The 19,874-nt window shown below is 32.8% G+C and overlaps 1 protein-coding gene across 1 annotated transcript; it reads right to left on the bottom strand.

The window, feature by feature from the left end:
- Positions 1-2,445: 2,445 nt before the first annotated feature.
- Positions 2,446-19,466, bottom strand: LOC134690614 (uncharacterized). Its single transcript, XM_063550584.1, has 6 exons — positions 18,928-19,466; positions 17,580-17,717; positions 16,018-16,150; positions 14,416-14,613; positions 12,425-12,918; positions 2,446-3,192 (listed from the first exon to the last, which is right to left on the bottom strand). Exons 1-5 carry the CDS (start codon positions 19,389-19,391, stop codon positions 12,730-12,732), a joined length of 1,122 nt encoding a protein of 373 aa, XP_063406654.1. The 5' UTR covers positions 19,392-19,466; the 3' UTR covers positions 2,446-3,192; positions 12,425-12,729.
- Between the last annotated feature and the right edge of the window lie 408 nt (positions 19,467-19,874).

Raw genomic sequence — 19,874 nt, 5'->3', positions numbered from 1 at the left:
GTCTTTATTTTGTTATGGGGAATACTTGTGTAATTTGTACAAAAGTAAAATGTTTAAATGCTTTAGCATTGAAAGAATCTTAGATTGTATGTTTTCTACAATATTTTTTAGAATCCACATCTGTTGCCAGAATAGGCAGTTTCACAATAACTTTTGAGCCCGGTTTTAATGCTGATCAAATTTATGTTAATAGTTTTAAAAGTGGTTCGTGGTGCTCTTGAAAGACGCAACATGATATCGTTGTTTGTTAGAACACATATGTAGTTAAGGTATCTAATACAGTGATGGAAGATCCGTGCAGTTCTTCATCTTTTGTCGAAATTACAAAGAAACATAGAATGATAGAAAAGACCTATATCAATCCAGTATTTCATCTAAGGTAAATATCGTCGTGGTATTGTCAATACCCAATTCAGTAATCAAGCAGTTTATGTAATGTTATTTACACACAAAAACGATGTTGTTTGATGCTTCGTCTTGGGGGGACATCATCAATATTGTCATGGAGGTAGAACAAGAGTTTTACAACATTTAAATCATTTATGATTGACGTAGCATGGGTAATGATAGACCCATTCAGTTTCTTAATTCTGATTTGTATCAACGACCTCTCAGCTGTAATCCATTGGAAAGAGTATCTTTGTCTTTTTTCTCGCGTTTAACATATTGCTTGGCATAATCTTGACTACATGTACAAAGGAGCAAAACTAAAAATTACCAATTTAGGGAGAGCAACCCAGCAACAGGTTGCCTTATTTGTCTGAAAATATCAGGGCAGATAGATTTTGACTTGATTAACAATTTTCGTCCCCGAGTGTATCACCAGCCCAGTAGTTAGCACTTCGGTGTTGACATGAATATCAATTATATGGTCATTTTTATAAATTTTCTGTATACAAAACTTTGAATTTTTCGAAAAACTAAGGATTTTCTTACACCAGGTGTATTTACCTTAGCCGTATTTGGCACAACTTTTTGGAATTTCGGGTCCTCAATGCTCTTCAACTTTGTATTTGTTTGGCTTTTTAACTATTTTGATCTGAGCGTCACTGATGAGTCTTATGTAGACGAAACGCGCGTCTGGCGTATAAAATTATAATCCTGGTACTTTTGATAACTATATTAACCCATTTCAGATTTGCTCTGAATGCTTTGGTTTCAGAGATATAAGACAAAATCTATAGTTTACCCCTATGTTCTATTTCTAGTAATGGTGGCCATCTTGATTGGCTGGCCATTTCAACGGACTATACTTAAACTACATACCCTAATGATGATTGTGGACAAGTGGCTAAATTTGACTTTGTAGTTTCAGAGTAAATTTTTGTTACAGGTTACAAACATTTACGAAAAAATTTTGAAAATTGACTATAAAGAGCAATAACTCCTCAACATGCTCAAGGGGTCAATTTACCATTTTGACTTACTTGTAGATCTGACTTTACTGAACATTATTGCTGTTCACAGGTTACCTCCATCTATAATAATATTCAAGATAATAACCAAAAAATTAGCAAAATTTCCTTAAAATTACCAATTTAGGCGCAGCAACCCAACAACGGGTTCTCCGATTCATCTGAAAATTTCAGAGCTGATAGATATTGACCTGATAAACAATTTAACCCCCATGTTAGATTTGCTCTAAATGCTCTGGTTCCAGAGGTATAAGCCAAAATCTACATTTTATCCCTTTGTTTTATTTTTTATCTTGAGTCACCGGACACATTTTTCAGACTAGATACCCCAATGATAATTGTGGCCAAGTTTGGTTTAATTTGACCCAGTAGTTTCAGAAAAGATTTTTTTTGTAAAAGTTAACGATGTCAAACGCCAGACACAAAGTGATTAGAACAGCTAACTTTTCCTTTCGGGCCAGGTGAGCTAAAAATACTGATCTCTGAGGAAAATTTAAAACAGGCAGTCCCTTATCAAATTGCAAAATCAAAAGTTCATGAAGTTCAAACACATCAAACGACTGGATATGAACTGTAACATTCCATCTTTAAGCTCAAATGCAAAATTGAATGAAACAAAATACAAACAGACTCATTGGCACTCATACCACTTCTTTCTATATCTATCAAGGTGTACTCTTCCTATAACAATTTCAACCATCAAGAATTAGGGCCTCAGTGGCCGAGAGAACAAAGTAGAAACTACTGTAATCACTAACCACATAAAAACGAAGTGGTAAGTTTGGGTGCACTTGACTCCAAATCTTAATTGACAAGGATCGTCAGTTTTCCTATTAAAGGTTGTGGTATTCTCCAGGCACCACAGCTTACTCAACAAATAAAAACTAGCCGCCACAACAAAGCCTAAAGGCTTTGCTTAAAAATGCTGTAAAAACAACTCAAAAACAAATACCTTTACATACATTTTATATTGATTTTATACTGCAGCTTCATTTGATACATTCTTGGACAAAAAAATATATTAGTAAGGAAAAAAATTAATACCAAACTTAGCTTATGTAACAATATATGCATGGTCATTTATTTATCATTTCTTCTTATCTTTGATAAAATTCAAAACGTTTAAACAGACTTCTTGTGTCGCTTCAAAATTAAGTAAGAAGCAAAATCCCTCAGGTTAATAGTTCTACATTTTGTGGCAGTTGTTAATGAGTATGTCGAGATGTTGCACAAGTTTTTGTTAATCATAGCATCTATTCGGTAACTGGTATCTGACGTAAATTCTATTTTGCATAAGTATCATGAGAATAAACAATTTCAAAATAAAAGGTCACAGTCCTCTACATGCCCTAGGTGTTTGTGGTGTGCGACATAGTTAATATATTTTTTGTTTTTGTTTGCATGGTGTGGTGTTAATGGTTAGTTCCATGATATATCTGACTGAGTGATCATGATTTGTCTTATGTTGATATTGCCCTCTGAATTATGGTTTTCAGCTTCAATTTAGACACATCTGCATAAAGAAATTTCTGCAATGAAGCAATTCAGGCTTCCGTTCCATATCGATCTAAACATGTCTCATATAAAAAAAAATGTCACATATTTCACATCTGTAATAACTGAGAAAACCCATTGACTGCGTTAAGACTATTTGAAGCCTCAAAATTTACACAGATGTATCTGAAACTGTGAAAGCCAGTGAATATTATGTTCCCAATCAAAAGCTGAATATTCAGCTGCTTGCCAACTCAGATATCTTGTCATGACGGCCATATACCTAAAAAATGTAAAATATTTATTTAGTTTTGCATCGCATTTGATATTGACCCTTTACCAATGTTTACAGAATAGGTATTTCAGTTTAAATTTTACAATTATTTAGTTTATGTACAACTTATTTGAAAACAATAATATAAAATATAGGTCACTGATGTGTTAAATTTAAAAAAAAATGCAATGCCAAACTAAAGGCTCTAAAGAGCCTGTTTCTCTCACCTTTGTCTATGTGAATATTTAACAAAGGACATAGATGGATTCATGACAAAATTGTGTTTTGGTGATGGTGATGTGTTTGTAGATCTTACTTTACTAAACATTCTTGCTGCTTACAATTATCTCTATGTATAATGAACTTGGCCCAGTTAGTTTCAGTGGAAAATGTTAGTGAAAATTTACAAATTTTATGAAAATTGTTAAAAATTGACTATAAAGGGCGATATCTCCTTTTGGGGGTCAATTGACCATTTTGGTCATGTTGAATTATTTTTAGGTCTTATTTTGCCGTACATTTTTGCTGTTTACAGTTTATTTCTATCTATAATAATATTTAAGATAATAACAACAAAATGGTAAAATTTCCTTAAAATTACCAATTCAGGGGCAGCAACCTAACAACATGTTTCTGATTCATCTGAAAATTCCAGATCAGAGAGATCATGACCTGATTAAAAATTTCATATCTTTTCAGATTTGCTCTTAATGCTTTGGTTTTGAGTTATAAGCCAAAAACTGCATTTTAACCCTATCTTCTATTTTTATCCATGGCAGCCATCTTGGTTGGTTGGCCAAGTAACCGGACACATTTTTTAAACATGATACCCCAATGTTGATTGTGGCCAAGTTTGGTTAAATTTGGCCTAGCAGTTTTAGAGGAGAAGATTTTTCTAAAAGATTACTAATATTTACGAAAAATGGTTAAAAAATGACTATAAAGGGCAATAACTCCTTAAGGGGTCAAGCGACCATTTCGGTCATGTTGATTTTTTTGTAAATCTTACTTTGCTGAACATTATTGCTTTTAACAGTTTATCTCTATCTATCATAATATTCAAGATAATAACCAAAAACAACAAAATTTCCTTAAAATTACATATTCAGGGGCAGCAACTTTACAACGGTTTAGTCACGTTTCTCCAACATTTGATAATAAGACTAAAACAACATTAGGGATTAGGGGGCCCTCATAAGGACTGGCATCGTGATAATTACCTGTAATTCACCTTTACTAGGTCTTAACTCAAATATTGTAAAAAGGGATATTGTCCAAAAAAAAATCTTTCAAAAAATTAACAAACCATATATTTTTGGTCGAGTATAACCCGAAACTGTTACGTAATTATTTGCATTCGTATTTGATTTACAAAATTAAAAAGTTATTCAACAAAACAATCATTATATAGACAAGTGAATTCTTTATCAAACTGAAAATTTCATAAAAAAATATTAAGAAATAATCTCGAAATTATTATTTTTAAAAGATTTTTTTTTATTAATAGTGGGAGATATTATGGACATAATTGTGCAAATTGTGATACGAGCATGAAATTTGGTAAAAAGGTGGACAAAATGATAGTTAAAAGAAATCAGGTGCTGGCCATCAAAAATTTCCATTTTTTCAAGATGGCCACCGATCATTTTGCAAATGGCGTCATATCCAGTTGGCTACATTTCGTAAATCCTTGAAAGCTTTGTTATAGGTAAAAATCCAATATTAGTTTTTATTAAACGTAAATTACAGTTCCTAAAGGACGAAAAAATAACACATGAATGACAAAAAAGAAGGAACTTCCGGTTCCAAAATGGCGGCAAATTTTTTTAAAAATGTTTTTTTTTCATAATTTCCTTAATTAAGGTAGATTGATGGTATACCGCCATCTTTGATTGTACAATCACAGTAAAAAATCGGTCTAGTTATTTGTCTAAATCTGCAAATTTAGAGACAGATTTGCAATTCAATAGTTTTTTTTTTTTTTTCTATTTGAATAACACTTGTTAATTAATCGTATCATACAAAATATTTTAACAAATATCAATTTTTTGGTTTTAAAATAAAAAAAAATCAAAAGAGCCATTTAAGGGGAGATAACTCTTTTAGAACAAAATTTATATTGGGCTAATAGGGATTTTTTTTATTTTTACTTGTAGCTAGAAACAAGTTCGGTGACACCATGTTTTTTTTTTATTTTCTTAAAACATATTATGAAACCTTTCTTCTCACAATGTATTTCAAAATATCTATCTCATAGAATTTTTTTTATGCACACTAATGTGTTTTTTTATGAACAAACTAACCAAATTTTGGCAATTTTCAACGACTCATAGCTTGAAAAATAGCACGGTTACCTATACTTTTTATTAAATTTTTGAAAAGAGAATAGTAAAATCTTCATTTTGGCAAATTATAAAAAAATTCTGACTCAAAAAATATATACTTGTGTTCTACCTTAAATAAGTGATATTATATTCTTTGTTAAGATTAAATGCCTAGTTTTGTTAGAAAGACAGGTTGGTTATCTTATTATTATCTGACAGTAGCAAATAAAAAAAAAACGTACAAGGAAGGACAGAACGGTAGCATTTACAGTCACCAACACAGCTGGATTTTTCGCCTCCTCATTTCAAAAGTTCCCGACAGGAGGATGCAACTTTAACGGCAGCCGAAGAAGTCCCTTTTGGTTTCCAACTGTCATCATTTTTTTCTTTCATCCAACCCCAGTGTTCATGAATTGGTACATATATCACGCTGAGCCCAAACTTGTCCTCCTTGGTACGCTGCTCTTTAGATGTGCTCCGGAAAAGAACCCTCTTGTAGGCGAAACTACATCAGAAATCACAATGCCGCTGCTTCCTAGAGTAAATATTTATATCGTGCCTCGTTAAAAGCAAATGGTGATGCTGCTCTGTCATATATGATGCAAACAGATGCTTCTATTATGTCCATATGCATGTGTCTTTATACTTCAGCAAAGAAAAAAATACGTCCCTTACATGTTGAAATACTTCCCATGTCATCCAAACTGACCTGTTCCCTTTCCCACGAAAATCCGTCAAAGTGTCACATCCACTGAATGTATGAAAGAAAGGAAGAGTAGCTACACGAGGACCAAACGCATTTGAAATATCACGTACAGGAAGCCATCAAAAGTCTTCATTCCTGCCAAAACCTATCCACAGTTTGTTCTGCCATATTTTTGGAGTGCTGTAATTCTTAATACTACTACATCTGTGTCGGTGCTACCTATAATTACCGTCTTACAATAATTTTCATAATCATGCCGAACATGGACAAACATTCGTATATCTGCTTTTCCATACTTGCAAGGTGAAGCTGGAAAGTATCCTTATTAGTCTCTAAAAAAGCTTTTCTGTCGGCAAGACACTTGAAAAATTTCGTTTCGTTATCATCTTCATAGAGAAAACTACTCCAGAACCAACTTTTGTCTTGTCACATCTAGCCTTTAAATTATTCATTTCGTAAACATCTAACACAATATCTTCTCTTGAATACTGATCGATGCAAGATTTTATTTAAGGCAGTATGACACATTTGCAAAGTCATCCAATATTGTTGCCCAAAAAGGTGGCCTGGAATAAACCATTGCCGCCCAATTAACGATAAATGCGTCAGAATTTGGATCTGCAAATTGCAAAATGTTTCAAGTTTATCCATTTGCACCGATTTGATATCACTGTTTAAATGACATCCTAAGACAAAAACAGAGGAGCAGTTTGTCTTTATGGACTAAGAAATATTCCAAATCAATTTGTCTACTGCGACAAGAAATAAAAGTCTAAAAAAAGATATCGCAATACTTTGTAAGGTTCTCTCGCTTTGTTTTTTGACAAAAACGTTAACAGTTTTATTTTACCGACAAAATAGGAAGTTGGTTTTTTTATCTGATTATAAGAAACAGGTTCTCATTCGTTTTGCATTTGCTTCAAACGATCTTGTCTTTGATCTTTTTAAAGGAATCCTTTTGTGTTCATTAAGTCGTTCATCTGTTATAGAATGCCTCTATCACTAGATCTCGCAAATTCATCTGGTAGTCAACTGACTTCTGGTCCAGCTACCATCAAAACGTCTAAATGGGGTCTTCGGTTAAACCCATGACAACACATCGCCCTTTACAATAGCATTGTTTTATTTTTTTCTGCCTGATCAATTGTGCTATAAGAAAAATATTTTCTGGTCTTACGTACAGTGAAATTATAATTTTCAAAATCAATTACCACCCGTGGTTGATGTAAGAGAAGGTAGGCCAGATCTCGGAGAAGGTCGGAAACGATCGAGAACATATAACACGATCAAGACCTATATACATACGGTATCATGCTTAATATGGACTGTGTGTACAAAATCTGACTCATGAAATGAGCATACTACCAAATTCACAAGAAGTTCTTATTTCATAATTGAACGCCAGGAATTAAACTGTGGTCGAGATGAATATATTTTCTTACACCAGTCTATCAAATCATTGAACGTGACAGAGTCATGACATGATTATAATTTCTGTGGTTAGCTTTCTTAAGCCGATATATACCATTCAAGCTAAAACAGAGTTATATGATGCGCGTGTCTAGTCCTAGGTACAATTGAACATACATACAAAGAATGTACCGTTCTAGGTGTTGCGATATTGGTTTTATTGAGGACATATGTTCTTCTACTATCGCGTAATATATCACCAAGAATTTTATAAAAAGTCATTTCAATGTGCAATCTACCTCACATGACGATAAACTTATCTTCTCTGTACAAATCAGGCCATTCCCACTGAATATTCATAACCAAAACTGGCTGATCTGCCGTTACTATTGATGTTTCTCTCGTATTAAACCCATTTTCCGTCTTATTCATCAAATACCTGATCATTGCAAAAAGTAAAATCACAAAAATACTGAACTTAGAGGAAAATCAATTCGAAAAGTCCATAATCACATGGCAATATCAAATAACAAAACGCATAAAAAATGAATGGACCAGAACTGTCATATTCCTGACTTGGTACAGGCATTTTCAAATGTAGAAAATGTTGGATTAAACCTGCAACTGAATGGGCTTGTTTTTAAACAGTGGCATCATAGATTTTACACTTACTTGAACAGCTCTACAAGACTACAAGAGCCTTGCTTTTTAGAGTAAAGAGATGAACTACGATGTATACCAGTTTGCCCTGATAGTGCATACAAACACTAATTATGTCTATAAATAGATTGCGCATGCGCAAAATTGATAAATCATGTGAGTTATAACCTTTAAAAACGTTATCAAACCAAATCATAATATCATTGAAAATCCAAAATCACTTATTTTATATTAAAATAGTTAAAATGATATTTTATGAATTTTGTTACATTTTAGCGCATGCGCAAACCCTGTATATGTCAAATACTCATGTCTAGTGAATTATTCACACGTAAGGAAGGTACCTACTAAACCTGACAGCTGTTTTTCACTAAAAGAACGTAAACGAAAAGGTTTTCAGAAAAAAATCAATATTTTCAAACTGAAAAAAACAGCCATTTTAGAAAACGGCGGTGGCCATCTTGAAAAAAATAGATTTTTTTAATGGCCGGCAGTTGTTTCTTAAAAAGTATATAATAATGATGCTTTGTGGTAATTTTCATGTATCATCATTTGCACAATTCCCTCGATTTTGCCTGCTAATATCTTCCACTTTAAAAGTAACATGAAAAATCGAAATTTTCACTGAATGTACCTCATTTTAGTAATTTATTCTATTACTTGATATATTTTTGTATTTGTGTTACATGTAAATGTTAAAATCTAAACCAATGCAAAACAGCCAAGTTTTATTAATGTAAAAAGTCATCGAAAGCTATTGTCTTCTAGTGCGAAGAACCATATCTACTTCAGATTTTGGCAACAGAAACTTTGCATGTCAATACATTAGTTGAAAATTTTCATAAAACAGAAAGTTGATAAAAGAGAGAAACAAAAATTTCAGTGTTCATGGTATAATGTTTCTGCAAAAAAAATCCCCACATTAAGGGTGTAAATTTTTAAGCAATACCTTTTTTACCAAAAAGCTGAATAAAAATTCAATAACACAAAAATAAAATAAAGAATCATCAGAAATAAATAATATAACTGGATGTGTAGTGATTGATAATTTAGTCTTAGATTATTTGTTGCTTTTTTATGTTTTTGTACAGTTCTTTTATTGTTCTGTTGCACCGATGTCTCAAGATAAGGGGGAGTGTTGGAGCCTGTGTACTATATTCGTTTTTCGTTCATTATATTGTACATAAATTAGGCCATTAGTTTTCTCGTTTGAGTTGTTAAACATTTGTCTCAAGATTCTCGGGTCCTTTTATAGTATATTCGTTTTTCGTTCATTATATTGTACATAAATTAGGCTGTTAGTTTTCTCGTTTGAGTTGTTAAACATTTGTCTCAAGCTTCTCGGGTCCTTTTATAGCTGACTATGCGATATAACTTTGCTCAGCGTTGAAGGCCATACGGTGACCTTTCTTTGTTAATATCTGTGTCAGTTGGTCTCTTGTGAATAGTTTTCTCATTGGCAATCATACCACATCTTCTTTTTTTGTATGTATAATTGTAACTTCAATGTCCTTCGGTCTCTTGTAGAGAGTTGTCTTATTGTCTATCGTACCATGCACATCTTTTTTTTATAAAATAAAAAAATTACATCACTGCGTAAGATTATATTGACTTTTACAATTTTGGGAGACTATTAAAAAATATTTAGGTCTTTAAAAAATATATACCTTTTTAACAATATTTTGGTTAAGAACAGGTGAATTACAGGTAGATATCAAGATCCAGTCCTTAAGAGGACCCCATAATCCCTAATGTCATTTTAGTCTAATTACTAAATGTTGGAGAAACATGACCACACCCTTACAACGGGTTGTCTGATTTATCAGAAAATTTCAGGGCAGATAGACCTTGACCTGATAAACAATGTCACCCATGTCAGATATGCTCTAAATGCTTTGGTTTTTTGAGTTATAAGCCAAAAACTGCATTTTACCCCTATGTTCTATTTTCAGCCATGGCTGCCATCTTGGATGGTTGGCTTAGTCGCTGGACATATTTTTTAAACTAGATACCCCAATGATGATTAGGCCAAGTTTGGTTAAATTTGGCCTAGTAGTTTCAGAGGAGAAGATTTTTGTAAACGTTAATGACGACGATGACGGACGCCATGTGATGAGAAAAGCTCACTTTGCCCTTCAGGCCAGGTGAGCTAAAAATGGCATTTTCTGAACAAAAGGGAGATAATTTGGAGCTTTTTCAATGATATATATATTCTAAAAGTCATCAGGGGGCAAACAGAATCGATTTTATTGGTTGATTTTTGTACCATATCATTTAGTAATAACTAATATTGTAATGAATAAAATTTGTAATGAAAAAACAAATGTTTAATCTTTTGCTTCAAATTTTGTACCGCCAGCCTCCTTAAGGCCAAGTGTCATGACAGGCAGGGAGGTGACGTTATATGTTTGTGTAACCATGCAAATTTTATCATAACGTTTCAACCACTAGCAAATTGTCCTATTACTTACAATGTTTACAAGAGTAATTCAATGTTATATTTCAGAGTGAAAAAAATCTCAAACATATTAATTACAACAATATATATGGTGTTTATAATGAATAAAGTCATAATAAATACCAGGATTAAAATTTTATATTAACATCAGACGCCCGTTTCATCTACAAAAGAACAATCAGTGACGCTCAAATCAAAAAATGTTTAAAAGGCCAAATAAAGTAAAAAGTTGAAGAGCATTGATGACCAAAATTCCTAAAAGTTTTGCCAAATACAGCTAAGGTAATCTACTCCTGAGGTAGACAAGCCTCATTTTTCTCCAAAATTCAAAGTTTTATTAACAGATAATTTATAATTATGAACATATCAATGATAACTCAAGTCAACACAGAAGTGGTGACTACTGGGCTGGTGATACCCTAGGGGAAATAAATCTCCACCAGCAGTGACATGGACCCAGTGGTTGCAAATAAACTGATCATAGATAAGAATACATCCCTTTTACAAAATCTCAAGTTTCAGAAACTTTTATATTTTTTATATTTTTGAAATTTGGACATGAATAAATAACAGCTGTGCAATAGGCACGTGATAATATAAAAAAAGAAGATGTGGTATGATTGCCAATGAGACAACTATCAACAAAAGACCAAAATGACACAAACATTAACCATTATAGGTCACTGTATGGCCTTCAACAGTGAGAAAAGCCCATACTGCATATAGTCAGCTATAAAAGGCCCTGATAAGACAATGTAAAACAATTAGCCTGTCATCTTGTGAAAAATTAATAATAAATGTTTTAAGAATTATACGGGTTGTACAGAAAGTCATGCTAAGTATATACTGACTCATTCCTTATTCCTGCTCAAACGGAAGTTTATATAAGAGACAGAAAAAAGTAGCTCACAACATGTTTTATCTGATTCCAAATTCAAGCAATAATTCTGATTTTAAAGATTTTGGCAACAGAAACTTTGCATGTCAATACATAAGTTGAAAATTTTCATAAAACAGAAAGTTGATAAAAGAGAGAAACAAAAATTTCAGTGTTCATGTTTCTGCAAAAAAAATCCCCACATTAAGGGTGTAAATTTTTAAGCAATACATTTTTAACTAAAAAAGCTGAATAAAAATTCAATAACACAAAAATAAAATAAAGAATCATCACAAATAAATAATATAACTAACAAGTGTGTGACGTTTTATGCAATTAACATAAATAGTTTCGTAGAGAGCGCTACATGTGAAAAAAAACAGCATCTTTTTAGTTGCAAAGTCCTGTAACTCAAAAAGTTTTTATCTTATTTTCACCAAAAGTATACTGATTGTTTGACCATCATAAGAAACAACTATGTAAAGTTTCATGAAATTTGGATAATTTATTCTCAAGTTACAGTGCAACATTTTTAAGAAGGATGCTGGACATTTGTATACAATAATATGTCACGTCAAAAATTTGATTGGCTTAAAAAATTTACTCTTACTATTGTATATTTTTACGTAATCAATATGAAATCAGTGATTTCAAAGAAGGTGAAAATGTGAAAGTGAAAAAACAAAGGACTTAGGGTGATTAAAATATCTTCAAAGTTGATTACTAAATCTAACATAGCCCTATTGGTCAGATGCTTGAAGTAATGGATTACTTTTACAATTCAAAATCAAATAATGTTCACTTACAGCACTGACAAAAATTGTTACATATACGACTTGATCAATCCAAGTTTAAGCAAAGGTGGAATTATATGCCTTCTATCCTCAGCTTTAAGAAAGTTGTATGGCTGACTAAATCGTTACATATACGACTTGATCAATCCAAGTTTAAGCAAAGGTGGAATTATATGCCTTCTATCCTCAGCTTTAAGAAAGTTGTATGGCTGACTAAATCGTTACATATACGACTTGATCAATCCAAGTTTAAGTAAAGGCGGAATTATATGCCTTCTATCCTTGGCTTTAAGAAAGTTGTATGGCTGACTAAATCGTTACATATACGACTTGATCAATCCAAGTTTAAGTAAAGGCGGAATTATGTGCCTTCTATCCTCAGCTTTAAGAAAGTTGTATGGCTGACTAAATCGTATAACAGGTCCAGTTCCTGGAGGAAAAGAAGGATTTCCTGTTCTTATTTGCTCAAAGTCTATTTCAGAACAATCCAAATGTGTAAATGTTATCTGAAAAATAAAGACAAACATGATTTGAACCACTCAAACAATTTAATCAACTCTTTAACAGTTCTCAGATACTGTATATATATATAACCGGTAATTTTTTGTAGTAGCCTAATTTTTCCACATTTTTGCTGTCAACACTGAAATCAAAATCCACAAAATATTGTGTCTACAAAGTCAGACTTTACTTTGAATATCTGATGATGATATAATGATTCAAATCTATCAATATTCTGAAGATGATTCACTTACACTAAGTCTTTTTAGCCGAAGTATTCAATAACTATAGTGTTGAGTGTTTGACATTTCCTTTGTTAAAATAAAGTCAGTCTTTTATTATCTTATGGAATCTCTCTTTGATATAAAAAAAAGAAGATGTGGTATGATTACTAATGAGACAACTCTCCACAATAGACCATAATAACACAGAAATTAACAAATATAAGTCACAGTACAGCCTTCAACAATGAGCAAAGCCAATAGTCAGCTATATAAGGCCCCAAAATGACAATGTAAAAACTCTTTAAGTTTAAGTTTATATTTCCAGTTGATTAATTGTACTCTCTAATGTTACTTCATCATACAGTATTGTGGCATAGGAATAAAAGCATGTACAGGGCAAACATCAAAGAGACAGCTGTCCAGATTCCATCTTTTATTTTTGACTTTTGTTCAAAATTTAAAATATTAAAATCCAGAGAAAAAACATGCCTATTTTTGCCTCCAAAATCTCAAAAATTTCCACTCATACATTAGTTGGATTAATTTTTGTATTGAATTTTTTGTTCATGCTCCTGAAAAGCTGTCTTCAGAAAATAAATCATGCAGTAATAATGACTAACCCCCCCCCCCCCAAAATAAATAAATAAATAATACACACTATTAATACACATTTAGATTCAGCACATTAAAGAACCCCAAAAATTCAAGAATTAAACCTAATTGAAATTGGTAAAGAAGTAAGCAATTTACACAAAGTATTAGAAAAGTATTGCTTTTGGCTCTTTTTGGCACCTTTTCCTGAACAGTTAGGACCATAACCCCAAAAATCAATCTCAACCTTCATTTTGTGGTGTGGAACCTTGTGGTACAATTTCATAGAGATCCACAGACTTATACTCAATTTATTGTCAGGAAACCAGAAAATCCTTGTGTTTTTGCTTCTAATTCTTAAACAGTTGGGACTATAACCCCTAAAATCAATCCCAAGTGTCCTTTGTTGGTTTAGTACCTTGTGGTTAAATTTCATAGAGATACATTCACTAATACAAAAGTTATTGTCAGGAAACCAATTGTCTTCAGACGACGACATTATAGCAATATACGACCACATTTTTGTTTTGTGGTTGTATAAAAAGTTAGCTCACAGTTATTTCATACTAAGAAGACATTGACTTATAAATATATCATGTATTTACTTTTATGCTCCATTTAGATTTTGAGAAATTTTCAATTATCATATAATTATAAAAGTGCATTGCAACTTTCAACAACACTTACACTGGTGCACTGAACAATAAAACCAAACAGACCATACTGTATTGATGATTTGCAAGGAAAATGTGTCAGTAGGTCACCACCATGTTGTCCAATTAAATTAGAAGATAGATGACAAATTCGCTGTTGGCATCCTTCTTCATATCGATGTGTTTTTGGAGGTGATGGTTCTTCATCATTTTGCAAGGCATCTTTTTCTACCTGAAATGAGACATATGTATGTAGTACAAAAAATGGTAAAGGAAACAATTTCCCTTCAAATATAAACCCTTGCAGGATTGAAAACTAGGACTTTTTTATTCATGATCTTATGAGTTTGGTTTAAGGTGGAACTTACACCTGAACTAAAATTAATTTGGCTCGTTTAATTTTCTTAAAATTTTGACTTTGAACTTTTGACAAAAATATAAAAATTTCCAAAAAATTGAACCAACAATTCAATCAGAAAAATTACACTGGTTATATAGCAGTTTTACAAAAACTTATTTTGATCATTGAGAAGCTTAATATTCCCTTAACAGCACAATGTCATTAAAATGTTCTGCTGATTTTACAGAGTTATCTCCCTGTAGTGTTAGGTACCACCTTAAGTTTTCTGATAGTTTTGAGGTAAATAAACAGAAGGGATATAATAATTTTGAACATTTCAGCTCTTGTCAGATTTTCTCTATCTCTTATGCTTTTCAAGATAATAGACAAAACCTGCATTTTACCTCTATGTTCTATTCTTAGCCATGTCAGCCATATTGGTTGGCAGGCAAGGTCATCAGACACATTTTTTAAACTAAATACATTAATTGGCCACATCAGATGATATAAATTATGCCAAGTGTTGAGCATAGCTCATACTGGTCCTTCAGGCTAGGTGAGCTTAAAAGTAAGTTCTAATTAATGTCTAAAATCCTGTCACATTCTTTGCCTCATAAAAACACAAAAATGTATAACTATGACCTACATTAATAAGGCCATTAGTATTCTTGTTTGAATTGTTTTACATTGTAATTTCAGGGTCTTTTATAGCTGACTATATATGCTGTATGGGCTTTGCTCATTGTTGAAGACAGAACAGTGTCAGACCTATAGTTGATAATTTCTAAGTCATTTAGGTCTCTTGTGGAGAGTTGTCTAACTGGCAATCATAAATAAAGGCAACAATAGTAGACCGCTGTTCAAAACTCATAAATCCATGGACAAAAAACAAAATCGGGGTAACAAACTAAAACCGAGGGAAACGCATTTAATATAAGAGAACAATGACACAACACTGAAATGTAACACACACAGAAACGGACTAAGCATCAGACAAAATATCACGGGAATAACAAATATAACATCAAAACCAAATACATGAAATTGGGATAGACAAGTACCGTGCCACGTCTTATCGCAATGTGAATTTAAACTAAAAAATAAGACAAAACAAAAGACGCAACGTTAAAATGTAACACACACAGAAACGAACAATAATATTACAATGGCCATCTTCCTAATCCTGACTTGGTACAGGACATTTTTAAAGGAAAAAATACATCTTCTTTCTTTATATAGATCTCTAAGGAAAATTGTTGCTTGCAAAACATACCTCACACACAACAAATATCATACCTCACACACAACAAATATCTTTGATCCTTGGTCATGGCTGCATTTAGGAAAGTCATAATAAACTAGATCTGCTGTTGATGTTACTTCTACATCGCCAATCCTCAATGTTTCACACTTTACACCAGGTGCACCACTGCAGTTAAATATATACATGTAATGAAATGTCAATTATTTTTGTCAATACTGTGCATGCAATACTGTAAATTCAGACACTATTGTGTGCATTAATTATTGGGATTTTGTCATTTTGGACTAAAATGCACTTTTATTTTAGTGCAATATTCAGAAAAATCCTGTTTGATTCATATAAAAAAAATAATTAAATGCGAGTTTTTCATTATTGCGATTATAACCCTGTTGAATTTACAGTATTGATGATTTCAGTGTCTCTCAAGTCTGTTTACTTGTCACAAGTGGAAATGAAAGAGAAATAGTGAGCTCTTTCATGTTTACAAATGGTTTAGTCATGAATTTATTTGGAGGTACATTTTTGTTGGTAAAAAAATGGTCTACAGTATACATGGTATATATTCTGTATTCTTACACAATATTATGCACATCAAAACAAAATAAGTATAGATCCCAGGCTCGAGATGGGCATGTCAGCAAAATTATAGTACCCAGGTTCGAGATGGGCATGTCAGCAAAATTATAGTACCAAGGCTCGAGATGGGCATGGCAGCAAAATTATAGTACCCAGGCTCAAGATGGGCATGACAGCAAAATTATAGTACCCAGGCTGGAAATGGGCATGGCAGCAAAATTATAGTACCCAGGCTCGAGATGGGCATGGCAGCATAATTATTGTACCCAGACTCAAGATGGGCATGGCAGCAAGATTACAGTACCAAGGCTTGAGATGGACATGGCAACAAAATTATAGTACCCAGTCTGGAGATGGGCATGACAGCAAAATTATATTACCCAGGCTCGAGATGGGCATGGCAGCATAATTATTGTACCCAGACTCCAGATGGGCATGTCAGCAAAATTATAGTACCCAGACTTGAGATTGGCATGGCTGCAAAATTATTGTACCCAGGCTCGAGATGGGCATGGCAGCAAAACTATAGATCCCAGGCTCATTGCTGAAGGCCATACTGTGAGCTATACTTGTACACATGTACAATGTACATGTAGCTGTTAATGTCTGTGTCATTTTGGTCTCTTTAGGACAGTTGTCTCATTGGCAATCATACCACATCTTCTTTTTTATATCAATATTAATTTTCAACACTGTATAAGAGCTGAGAAAGTTTACGATTAATTACAGCTAATTTCCTAAGGCAGCAACTAAAAATAATTTTTTGTTGCACCCTCAGCTGTCACTATCATGACTTTCATGACTTTATGTAATTTACTAAAGTTGAAAGAAAAAAAATAGATTGTTTTTCCCCGTGGACAAAAAAAAAATTATCTGGAAAAAAATCAAAAGCCCCCTCCCCTGAAAATCAAATGGGTGTTGTCTAATGCCAGAGTTTTACTCTACATTTGCTCTACAAGCATTAGGAAATAAGCTGTAAAAATGTTTTCTCAAATGCAGTTCTGCCATTTTTTCTTACATTGCATCTAATCCAAACATTGCACTGAAATGTTGAAACAGCTCCTGAAACAAATGTTCTGAGACTGGTAAATCTTGTTCCCTGAGCCATGTCATATACATCAATCTTTTGCTGAACAGATCTCCATTGACTCTGAATCTGTTTGAAAAAATACTTTCTTAAACAACTTGTTAATCATAATAATGCTTAAGTACAATGTACTTCATATTGTTATATATACACATTGTACATGATATATATACAGATATATGTGCATGCATGGTCGTACATGTATATATATATATATATATGTATGTTTTATGGAAACCTGCGAGAGTTGTGTCCCTTTGTATAAAGATGAATATTTGTCATGTGAAGTTATCTGTCTCTTTGAAATAAATGTACTATGGAAATAAATGTTTTTTTTGCTCTTAAAGTTAATTTTAAAAGCAAGTATAACTATAAAGCAGCATGAGGAGGCAGGTATACATTGTATGTATTCTCAAGTACGTAATACGAGCTGCGTCGGATAGAAATCGACCTTATGTAAATCAACATTAATACATCCGCTTACATGTTTGGGTTATGAAAAAAAAATCCACAGAAAGCCTAAGACTGTTTGGAAGCTGAATTTTTATTTGAATGCCTCAAAAGGGACCAAACTTCATCTTTTATTTGACTGTATTTCATAAATGAATGTTTCAAAGTTAATCAGAGTCTGACACATTTACATATTCACGTACACTTGGTCACTTGCATAAGGTCGATTTCTATCCAATGCAGCTCATACATTTGTGAGGACATACATGACATATACATGAGATATTTTAGTTTGATTCTGTTGGCTTGTAGAGAAGAATTTTACAAGCCCCCAAGCAATTCTGCAAGCCATGGCTGTAGGACTTGTTATAAACATGATTAAGAATAATATATGAGGGTCTCACTAATTCGCAACAAGAAGCATCAATAAGCTTCTTTTTTTATATTATTTAGTGACATGAAAACAAATTTAGCCTCAATATCATGAACATGCTCAAGAAATCTGAATATTAATTATTTCAAATAAACATGATAAATAAATATTAATACTTTATTGCAAAAAGTAAAACCCTGAAGTGTATCTTTTCTTTAAGGCTGGTATATTAAGGTATGTTGGAAGACCTGCATAATGACAACTGATGAAAATACATGTACCAATAGCCATGATAGCTTATTCTCCCATACTGCCATAAAACCTATAAGATTTCTGTCACCTTTAACAAATTGAAATAAATGAAATGGTCCTGTGACGTAAACATTTACTGACGCATGGTACATGTACATGTAGGTAGACATTTTGAGGCGAAAGAAAATTAAATAAATAACTCACGATTCACGCCAATATTCATCTTTAGCATCTGGGGGACCTGGTAATGGTGGAACATGAAAACTTTTCTCATTCCATGAACCATCATACTTATCATACAACAAAGAAGTTGCAGTTTTGGATGGTACTGATGAAAAGTCATCAAAATGTAAAGCCTGTAATCCACTTGGCATACAAGAAAACAAATGATCACTTATTTTTTTCACTCTCTGATCAATTAATCCTTCATAATCATAACTGAGTCTATATATTTTAAAACTATTTATAATGTCCATTGGTGTGTATGCCTTTGACAACACAGCTGAAATCTGCAGCTGATTCAAGTGGTTTTGATCCCAATTTGATGTACATGTTGGGACCTCCGTTTGTCTTTCGTGGAAAACAGTTCCAGACGACGGAGCTGACTCCCTTTCACATTCCGAACTGGAGGAGAACTGTCGATCAACTTTATCCCTTAATCTACTCATGCTTTATATAAATTATATTGGCAAATTTGGATCGCAAAGCATCTTCTGTTTTTGCAGGGAAATATAAGTAGGGGGAGAGAAACCAATAATAATATGCTAGGAAGATCTTATGTAAGTATTTTCTGTATCTCCCTCCTTTAGTTGAAGCACCACCATCGGTTATTGTGTAAAAATGTTAAGGTAACACGATACCGAATGACGTTACGCCACGAGTAATCGTTCCTGACGTTATCGAATAACGTTCACACATGTATACACCAATGCAGCAGGTTCTGCTATCACAAAGTGATTTAAAAAAAAAAATTAAAAAAATCTTTTGGTAACTATGTGACATTTTTAACGGAAACTTTTTCTAGATACAGAGTGCCGAGAGTTTTGATGCAATACGTAACGGTTAACTTATTTGACATAGATTGCTTTGCCGTTTCCCGGCAATTCTTCTGTCCATTGTTAACCTTTAAAAATGTATTACTTTACTTTTAA

This window comes from Mytilus trossulus, chromosome 11 (assembly GCF_036588685.1).
Source record: "Mytilus trossulus isolate FHL-02 chromosome 11, PNRI_Mtr1.1.1.hap1, whole genome shotgun sequence".
In the NCBI taxonomy this organism is placed as follows: Eukaryota; Metazoa; Mollusca; class Bivalvia; order Mytilida; family Mytilidae; genus Mytilus; species Mytilus trossulus.
This window is presented reverse-complemented; position numbering and strand designations above follow the sequence as displayed.